Source organism: Physeter macrocephalus, unplaced genomic scaffold (assembly GCF_002837175.3).
Source record: "Physeter macrocephalus isolate SW-GA unplaced genomic scaffold, ASM283717v5 random_543, whole genome shotgun sequence".
NCBI classification, from domain to species: domain Eukaryota; kingdom Metazoa; phylum Chordata; class Mammalia; order Artiodactyla; family Physeteridae; genus Physeter; species Physeter macrocephalus.
Genome location: NW_021145956.1, coordinates 1 through 9,772, shown reverse-complemented (window position 1 = coordinate 9,772; position 9,772 = coordinate 1). Strand labels below are relative to the sequence as shown.

The window sequence follows — 9,772 nt, the reverse complement described above, 5'->3', positions numbered from 1 at the left end:
TGGGAGGATCCCACATGCCGCGGAGCGGCTGGGCCCGTGAGCCATGGCCGCTGGGCCTGCGCGTCCGGAGCCTGTGCTCCGCAACGGGAGAGGCCACAGCAGAGGGAGGCCCGCGTACCACAAAAAAAAAAAAAAAAAAAAAATAGTGTCAACCTCCAGGAGTCTTGTGAGAATTAAGTGAGTTAATATATATAAAGCTCTTAGTCCCGTTCCCGGTACCAAGCGTTAGCTTCCCTCATCATCCTCATCATTATTATTTTTTAAATAGATGTTTATTTTTTTATATCTTCAAATTACAATTTTTGCGGCTTTATTAAGTATAATTGACAAAATTGTAAGACATTTAAAGTGTATGTTGTGATGATTTGACATATGATTACATTGTGAAAGGATTCCTCCCATCTGGTTAATTAGCATATCCATCATCCTCACATATTTTATATATTTTTATATATATACATGATGTGTGTGTGTGTGTGTGTCTGAGAGACAGAGACAGAGACAGAGACAGAACATTTGAGTTCTACTCTTAGCAAATTTCAGTTATACAGTGCAGTGTTATCAACTGTGGTTAATAATTATTCATTGTTTACTATGTACGAGGCACTGTGCCAGATGCTTTAAATAAATTATTTCATCCTCAGAACAGCTCTCTTTCTCAGGTGAGGAAACCTGAGGTTCAGAGAGGTTAAGTAACTTGCCCAAGGTCCCAACAGCTTGTCACCTGGAAGCCCAGGTCCCAAGCCCAGACGGCTGACCGCTCCGCCCAGGCGGGAGTTGTCTATGCCTGGTCAGCAGCGCTGAGGGAATGAAACCAAACCCAGGTTGGCCCGGGTTCCTTCTAAGGAATCTCTTGTATTTTCTTTGAAGGCTCAACCACAGGAATTATCTCTTGGAGTCTCCTCACAAGTACAGTGTCGCGGACCTCCAGCAGGTGAGATTGCCACCCCCCAGACCTCTCTAGAGGGACCTTATTCCTGGAGAAATGAGAAAGGGAGATGATGGGGTGGGGGGAGAGTGCCTGTAGTTTACTGAGGCAAGACAGCCGTCTTTAGCTTTTGTAGCTCGGAACGGGTGTCCCGCCATCCACGCTTCCTGGGCAGTGGCTGAGCCCCCAGTGCCCCGGGACAAGCAGGCACTGCAGCAAAGCCCAGGATCATAGGGCTCAGCCCCTTCCCTGCGTCTGGACTCCTCCCCGCAGGGATGGCAGAGGGAGGGGTGAGGGTTTGGGACATTCCTTTCCTCAAAGGAGGGTACAGTGGATTCCTCCGTGCGCAGGGGCTGCACGTGCTCGGCCTGATTCCGGGAGGTTTTCTTGCCCAGGTGGAAGGAAACTCCTCTTGGGGTAGGAATTCTTCAGGCAGGGTGCCAGGAGCAGCAGCCCACGTCTTACAGGCGGCCTCAGGCTCGGCACAGCTGCTTAAAAGGCCCGGTGGCCCGCGCTTGCCCTCCACAGATCGCGGACGGGGTGTATGAAGGATTCCTCAAGTCCCTGATCGAGTTTGCCTCCCAGCACGTCTACCACTGCGACCTGTGCACCCAGCGCGGCTTCATCTGCCAGATCTGCCACCACCATGGCATCATCTTCCCCTTTGAGTTTGACACCACAGTCAGGTATGCGGACCCTCAGCCAGCCACCCCGCCCCACCCCCATTCCCACCCGGCCCCCCGGAGTCCCCGGGCGGCAGGCCCGGTGCCCAGGGAGGGGGACAAGACGAGCCCTCACAGGACTCCCTGCCTCCACCGAGCCATCCATGTTTCTGGAGAAGAGGTGGCTGCTGTCTCTTTGAGTTGCGGTGGGAGGACCTCAGTTTTGTCCTCTGTGAGCAGGTGGAGGAGGAACTGGATGAGTTTCTGGCCTGGAGTGTTGGCACAGGCCGGGCATAAAGCGGGCACCTGGTGGGTGGTACCTGCCACTGCCTCTGCCCCTGTAACAATTGTTCTTGTCCCCAGTTATTGCTCATTATCAGAAGCCTCTAAATGGAAAAATTCATCCACCAAACCTCCATTCCAACCCCTGTGGGAGTGGAAAACTGAACCGGTGGGAGCATTTATTCCTTTTCAGCAGGTGTCCCCGGACCCGGCTTTGACCTCTGAACAGACCTGGGGCTGAGTTTTTTAAACTGCACAGTGTTTGAAACATAGGCAAGAAATCGTTTTGTGAGCCTCAGCAGTATTTATAAAAAGGGAAATAGAATAGGGTATCAGCATGCGTTGCAGGGCTTAGGGGTAAGCACTGTGGCGAGAGCCTTTTGTTCCGGAACGGAGAGGCAGTGCCATGTGCCGTGGGTGGCAGGTCCCCGTCAGGAACACTGACCAGCCTCGAGCCCCGGGAGGCCCATCGGTCCCAGCAGTGCTTGCTGCTTTCTCCCAGGTGTGGCGAATGCAAGACCGTCTTCCACCAGAGCTGTCAGGCCGTGATGAAGAAGGGCTGCCCCCGCTGTGCCCGCCGGCGCAAGTACCAGGAACAGAGCACTCTCGCCTAACCCCATTTCCTGTCCCCACCCGGGACCCGGGGCTCAGCCATCCCAGCTGGGTTGGCCATCAGCCTGGGTCACACTTTCAAGGTGTCACAGATGTCTCCCTTGTCAGGAAGACTCTCGGATGTGACCAGAGCATGAGCCTATGAGAGGGAGCCTTGGGAGCTCTTGATGACACCTCCTGCCCCCCACCCATCTGCTCCAGGAGGCCGGGACACCAGCAGATGCCCCTGTCCGAGGATGCGGGAGGAGAGGGGCTTTGCACTAATTGGCCCGGATCCCCTCACTGACGCACCATCTCCATTAGGGCTGTTCAAACACTGTGGAAATAAGACTTGGGAAGCATTTTCAATTCCACATTCCTGATTAAAAGGCCTAGTTTTTTTAAGGTGGGTTTTTTCCCTTCATATTTCAACAGAAAATATTTTTTTATTCTTGACCCTCCACAAGTCGCCCAAGAAATCCAGGCACTCTCACCCTGAGCAAATGTGCAGGAACCGCTCAGGCCGGGCCTGTAGGCGGGTGTCGGCTGGGTGGACAGGCCCGCTGGGACAGAGCCTGCCAGCCGGCGGGTGCCTTTCCTTCCCCCTTACCGAGCGCTCGCTGCCGACAGCTCCTGTACAACGTGCCAAACCCCCGGGGAGCCAGGCAGGCTCAGTCCTGAGGACCATGTGCTTCCTCTCCCTCTCCTCTCTGCTCCCCGCCCCCTCCTCACCTGGAAAGCCCATCACTTCCTCCGTGTCAGAGCCCCTGGCTCTCCTATAGCCTGGGATCTTGGTCCCGCAGGAGGAGGGGAATGACTTGGAACCAGCACTGTCAGCACTTTGAGCCTTCCTCGGTCCAGGGAAGGGTCGTCATCTAGCCCACCCCCCAGCCCCCTGCCCTCCTCACTCCTACCACCAACAAGCAGCCAGACGGGCGGGGGAACTGCTGCAGACGCGGGAATGCATCCCCGCCTGACTGACCCCCACCAGGACAGAGGTGTAGGCTGGGTCCCCACTGTGGAACAGTGGCCCTCGTCCTTCCACGAAGAGTGTCAGCCCTGCTGCTGAGATGTGCAGGCACACGCAGGAGAAGCCGCCCTCGTAGAAGGATGCTCAGCCTCAGTTTACAAAGCCATGGGAGTTCACAAAGCTTTGCTGGACCGGCCCAGGAGGGGTGCTGCCGAGAGACTGGAAAATTTCACTGGAGCACAATTGCCTTTTGAAGGGGTCTTGGGCTGGAGCCTGGAATTGTTTTCAAAGTGATATTTAGACCCTTGGGGTTGGGGGGTGAAATCTGGGCACGATCTCTCTGTTGCCTCCCCCCGCCACCTCTCCTGGATCCAGCAGGCCCCCCTCAGCCCTGGGGTCTCCTGGCCATCCTATCTGCACTCACCTTGGATTGGGGGCCTCAGGTGGAGCTCCGCCTTCACTGTCAAGATACGAACCTACTCCCACCTCTCCCTTGGGCTGATTTGCCTGCTGAGTCACCTGCCCGGCCCCGTGGAGCTGGATAAATTGTGCAATAGAATCGAGGAGGTGGTAGGCGGATGGGGGAGGGGGCTGTCACACAGCTTCTCTGTCCCCATCACGGAAGATGGTGCACACCTGTGCCCAGCGCACCAAAGAAAGTGGCTCCTTACCCCCACCCCCGCCCCCCATAGCCAGCATTAATGCTCCACCACAAACAGCCTGATCAGAGCCGTAATTGGTCCAGATCCCTGAGTGGGCCTGGGGTGGGCAGTGCCGCCTGAGCCCAGCCCTGTTTCCTCGGGCCTGCGAGTATATTCTGTATTCCAGAAGGTCCCTAGGAGGCAGCAGGAGTGAGGCCCTAGAGGAGCTCACTTTGGTCGGGCGGGGCCTGGCACGCCCCCACTCCCCGCCCTCCCTGAGATCAGTAGCATTAGAGCTGACCCTCCCCCATACCAAAAAGCTGCTTATGCTTTCAGATGAGTTGACTTTTAACACCCTCACCTCCAATGGGAAGCTGATGTGAACCTCGGTAGTGCCCACACTATTTTTAAAATTTCATTTTATGCAATAAACTGTTTCTAGTGAGGGGCCCTGTCCCTGAGAAGTGCTTTGCAATGTACCGAAGGAACTGCTGCGTGTGATTTTTGAATGATTTTGCAGTAAAGACCTGATCTTTCTAACCTGCGGTCTGGTTTCTGAATCTTTTTTTTTTTTTTTTAAATAAGTGATTCGGTTATTTTATTTATTTAGGCCATGCCACCTGGCATGCAGGATCTTGATTCCCCAGACCAGGGATCGAACCCAGATCCCCTGCAGTGGAAGCACAGAGTTTTAACCACTGGACCGCCAGGGAAGTCCCTGGTTTCTGAATCTTAATGCTGCCGCTGATTGGTGGAGACCACAGGCCCTCAGTTACCATCTGATAGCCGCCCCTGCTCTCTTGTCAGTCAAACCGTAGGCAACGGAGGGCAGGAGGGGGGTGGTTATTGGTAAACATTTGCAAGCAGGGGGCTTGTGTGCCAGGAGTGGGCATGGAGAAGAGGGGAAGTAATTCTTCAGTCTACCCCCGACCCTTGCCTCTCCTCGCAGTCAGCCCCCCTCCCCCACCGTGGGATAGGATTTCAGGGCCTTTGGGGAGCTTTACTTACATACACTCATATAACTAATGAAGCTAATGCCTGAAATCCCACCGTGATGGCTTCTTTCCTGTTCCTTAAATGTCAAAGCACAGACTCCTGACACTGGAACATGTGAAACCATTTCCCACAGGGTTATCCAAAGCAAGAGAAGGGGCTCAGGAAGGAAAGGTTTGTGAGCAGGGCCCGATTCAGGGCTCATGGTTTTAGGGTTCAATGTGGCCTTTACTTGGCTGCCAACTTTCCTCTGAAGTTCCAGAAGAAGTCCCAGGGGTGGGGGGCGCCTGCAGGGGGAAGCCCGCCACTGCCCATTGTAAAGACAGAAGAAGGAAACAGACTAATTCCCAGGGAAATCAGGTTGCAGGAAAATGGGACTGAAAGATTCAGGTCTGCAGTTTCCTGTCCTTGAAGATGCCTCTCACTCTCCGCCCGTTGCATGAGCCCCAGCTTCCCTCAAGGGCAGGTAGTGTTGGGCTCCGAGGAAACCTGAGGGACCTGGGGACCTGGTGCGAGGGCTAGAGGAGGCGGGCCCAGAGGAGGGCCAGGAGCACATGACCTGTGTGCTGCCTTTGGACTCAATCCTCCATCCTTAGCAAGGTGTTTCTGAGAACCCTTGTGTCTCCCTTCCCCCTCCTGCCTAAAGGAGGATGGGGGTGGGGCGGGGATTGGAGACCTCAATTCAACCCCAAAGAGGAGGACAGCTCACCTCATAATAAAATTAGTGGTAATAACTAATCTAATGTGTGTTCTTAGAACGTGATCATAACGATACATTTGCTTAGTGCATCTCATTTAATCTTCACAACAATCCTATGAAGTAGGTGTTATTATCCCCAGTTTACAGGAAAGAAAACTGAGATGCAGAGATAAGGTGAGCGTCTTGAGTTCAAGCCCCAGGAGCCTGCTCTGAGCGTATCCTACGGACAGATTGGAGGAGGCCCTCCTCCCCCACAAGGGTCAAGGCAAGGCAGTGGGGGAAAGGGGGGGAGTAGAGCAGTGGAGGGAAATCTGGCCAGAAGTTGGTGAGAAGGCCTCCTCCCCTCTCGTCCCACCATCCTGGTTCTGCTGCCTCCACCTCCGGGAGTCCGCCAGGTGTGGCCCAGGATCCCGGGAGGTGCAGGGGAAGGGGTGGCGCCTCTGCTCCTCGGGCGCTGGCCCGTCCCAGAGGGGACAGGAAGCCAGGACACCGGGGATTGTCTCTCGGAGCCGCAACCCCAGTCCGGGAGGAAGTTCTGCCGGGTGCTCTCCGCCGGTGCCTCCCTCGCTATATTGTTGAACAGGAAACAGGGCAGCGTGGGAGCAGGGCGGTGGAGGAGGGAGCGCCGGACGCCGAGCCCCCGCGCGGCTGCCAGGACAAGTGGAGGCGAGGCCAGCGATCGGACACCCCGAGGTGCCAGGGCAGGGCCGGACTGGGCGGGGGTGCTGATCTGGGGCGGGGAGGGGGATCGCAGGTGGCGGGTCCTCACCCGGGAGCATCGCGAGCCAGCCCCTTCGCACTGCGCGAGCCTGAGCTGCGCGGGCTCGGAAGGAGGGCCCCGCGGGACGGATCTTCCCCTCCCCCGGGAGGAGGTGGGAGGCGAAGGGCTGCCCTCCGTCCCGGGGCAGGAGGGGCGCAGGCCCAGGCCCCCAGCTTCGACCCAGGCGTTGGCGCCGCTGTGGCTCTTGTCTGTCTCCCGGGCAGTGGACGCAGTGCACCTCCTGGTGATGGGTCCGTCCTCGCGCTCCAGGGATCCTCCCCGCTCCCCCATCCCTTCCGTTCTCTTCGCTCCCCCAGGGTCGGGGAAGGAGCCGAGGGTTGGGTCCCCTCCCCACCCAGCCAGTGACCCTGCGCTCCGGGAAGCGTCCCTGCGGTGGGAACCCCGCTCCAAGTTTTTCCAGGCCCGGCCGAGTTGCGTTCGGAAAGAGCCTGGGGAGGACGTAGATGGGACCGGAGCGGGTAGTGCCTGCAATCCGCACAGTTCAGGATGCAAATGGCCTTGCTCGGATTGGGAACGCCCCGGCAAGACTGCAAGCCCGGGTCGAGCAGTCCCTAAGCAGCGCGCCCGCGGGACGCAGAGGCTCGCGGACAACGAATCTCGCGCGTAGGGGTGGGGCGGGGCAGGGTCGGGACCCTCCCCTCCCCTGGATCCGCTCGCGACCCTCCAGCGCCCCTTCGGTCGCAGCCCTCCCTGCCCCTGCCCCTCCCTCAGGCCTTCTCCTGCCCCGGGCCCCGCCCCCAAAGTCCCCACCGGCCCAGGCCGACTTCTTCAGGCTCCTCCTCGCCCCTCCCAGACACAGCCGCTCTGGGAACTGAAGGCAGCCCTCTCCTTCTTTGCTCTCCTTGCCGGCTCCTGCTCCCCCAGGTCTCTCCAGCCTAGCTCTTTGAAGCCCCGCCCAAGGAGATGGCAGGGACCTAACCTGCATACATCCTCCGGCTCCGCCCAGCCAGCCCATGGGCTCCGTGAGGTCAGCCCTGCTGCCGACGTGAGTGAGCGCGGGGTTCCAGGGGAAGGTGGTGAGAAGGGGTGTGTCCTCACCTAGGGTTTGGTGGCTTAGCTCCCGTCAGCTCAAGGACCCCGCCTCCAGGGCCCAGTGTGCTTAGTGACTCAGTTTACACCCCTTCCCCATCGGGGAAAGCTTGAGAAAGAGAAGGAGCGCTAGACCAGACCCGACCTTGTGCCTTGGATCCCTCAGACTCAGCAAGAGGCCGAGCTCCCAGCTGCTGGTCCCAGGTCACCTTTGTGGGTCAGTAGGTGTGGTCGATGTAAAGGCTTGGAGGGACCAGCCACTCAGGCAGGCTTACAATTGGGCTCTGACTCCCTCCCCCAACATACCAAGGGCCAGACTGAGCTGGCGTGGAGGGGGGGCGTGTTGTGGTGATCACTCCAGGAGAGCTTTGGGGGCCCCTGGGTACATCGCACGGGTAGTCACTGTCACAAAGTGCATTCCCTAGGGGCCAGCCTCATGGGGCATGGTAGAGATCACAGGGCAGGGGGGCAGGCCGCAAGGCCGAGCCTCTCTCTGGAGGTGGAGATGGGAGCCAGAGAGCAGGGGGCGGTGCCGGTCGGGCTGGGCTGGCCGGGCTCCGGGTTCACGTCTGTGGCAAGGCCGCTGGGGAAGGAAAGAGCAACTGAGAGAACCGGTTCCCCCGGCCTTGGCAGTCGCGGCCCCTGACGCCAAGGCCCTTGGACTAAGCGGGGCAGGGACACTCCCAGAGTAGAGCAAAGCGGGGGCCGCTCCTGGAGCCCACGCCCCAACCCTGTCCCCGCGGGCCTCGGGCGCAGACGCCTGGGGAGCCGGGTGCCAAGGACGCGATTCCCTGAGGGCTGGAAGCGTCGGGGAGGGGTGGCAGCGGGGTAATGGAATGGGCTATTCTTCCCACTTCACAGACGCGGAAACTGAGGCCCAGTCAACTTTTAGGCAAACGTGGCGTCGACTTTATCGCGGGCAATCACCCCCATCTCTTTGAGCCAAAGCTTCCCTGGCTGTAAAGCTGGACCAGTATTACCCACAATCTCCCCACCAAGGGATAGAATTTTACAATCAACCAAGAGAATGAAAGGGCTGTCTTAATTCCATCACTGAGTGTAAGAATGAAAGCCTTAGAGATTATTTTATCCAAGTCCCCCGTTTTAGAGACAGGAAAACTGAGGCCTGAACGTACACAAACGATTGTAGCTTCGGTACTCGAACCCAAGTTTTCCGTCTCCCTAGTGCGGTGCGCTTCCCGGCTCGGCGGCCCTGACCTCCGCGCCCCTCCTCCTCGTTGCCCACAGGGACACGCCGCGGCCGCGATGGCGGCGGACGTCGAGGGGGACGTGTACGTGCTGGTGGAGCACCCCTTCGAGTACACGGGCAAGGACGGGCGCCGCGTTGCCATCCAGCCCAACGAGCGCTACCGACTGCTGCGCCGCAGCACGGAGCACTGGTGGCACGTGCGCAGCGAGCCCGGCGGCCGCCCCTTCTACCTGCCGGCGCAGTACGTGCGCGAGCTGCCGGCCCTCGGCCACCCTGCCCCCGACCCGCAGCCGCCCGCGCGCCTTCCGGGTCCCGCAGACCCCGAACCGCTCGCGTATGACTACCGCTTCGTGAGAGCGTCGGCGCCCGCCGGTCCCGACGGCGCGCCCGCCGAGCCCCGGGGCCGCGCAGGCTCCATGTGCGGCCTAGCTCGGCGCGGCGCAGCAACCCATCGCCGAAGCCTGGCGCCCTGCCTGCCCGCCTGCCTGTACACGAGGCCCATGGCACCTGTGCGGCCCGCGCAGTCTTTGGACGACCTGGCCCGCACCGCCGCGCCCCCTGCCGGTCTCCTCGGGAGCGGGGGCGGCTTCAAGGCCTGCAGCGTGGCGGGCTCTTGGTTGTGCCCGCGGCCCCTGGCGCGCAGCAACTCCGAAAACGTCTACGAGGGCATCCAGGACGTGCGCGGCCAGCCGCTGGAGCAGCACCCGGAGCAGGTACGCCACGGGGAGCCGGGAGCGGGCAGACGGGCGGGAGTTACGCCCGCCGCGAGCGGCGGCGCTAGGAGACCCGCTCAGTCTTGCGTCGGGCTCCACGGAGCAGCAGTGTCCGCCGGCTTTGGACCGCTCACGCCGAGCCTAACTTTCCTCAACCACGAAACGAGAGGGGTACAGGCTCACTCACGATCTCTTACCTGCAATTCCCAAATGTCAAAGCTCTCTGGAGCCCAAAGGGTTTTTGTAACTCAGCTGATGGCAAAATTTGACTT

General features: G+C 59.2%; 2 protein-coding genes across 2 annotated transcripts in view; both read left to right on the top strand.

The window, feature by feature from the left end:
* PLEKHM1 (pleckstrin homology and RUN domain containing M1) overlaps positions 1–4,613 on the top strand; it is a 44,795-nt gene extending 40,182 nt beyond the window's left edge. The window contains exons 8-10 of the mRNA XM_024130331.3: positions 871–934; positions 1,457–1,614; positions 2,375–4,613. Of these exons, the coding sequence (XP_023986099.1) occupies positions 871–934; positions 1,457–1,614; positions 2,375–2,486 (334 nt within the window). The 3' untranslated portion in view covers positions 2,487–4,613. The remainder of the gene's footprint in view (positions 1–870; positions 935–1,456; positions 1,615–2,374) is intronic.
* Positions 4,614–6,532: 1,919 nt separating this feature from the next.
* Positions 6,533–9,767, top strand: LOC114485180 (rho GTPase-activating protein 27-like; the record flags this gene model as incomplete). The annotated part of the gene is made up of 3 exons (XM_055083241.1): positions 6,533–6,639; positions 7,342–7,533; positions 8,826–9,767. A coding segment is annotated over exon 3 (924 nt), but the record flags the coding sequence as incomplete, so codon positions are not given.
* Between the last annotated feature and the right edge of the window lie 5 nt (positions 9,768–9,772).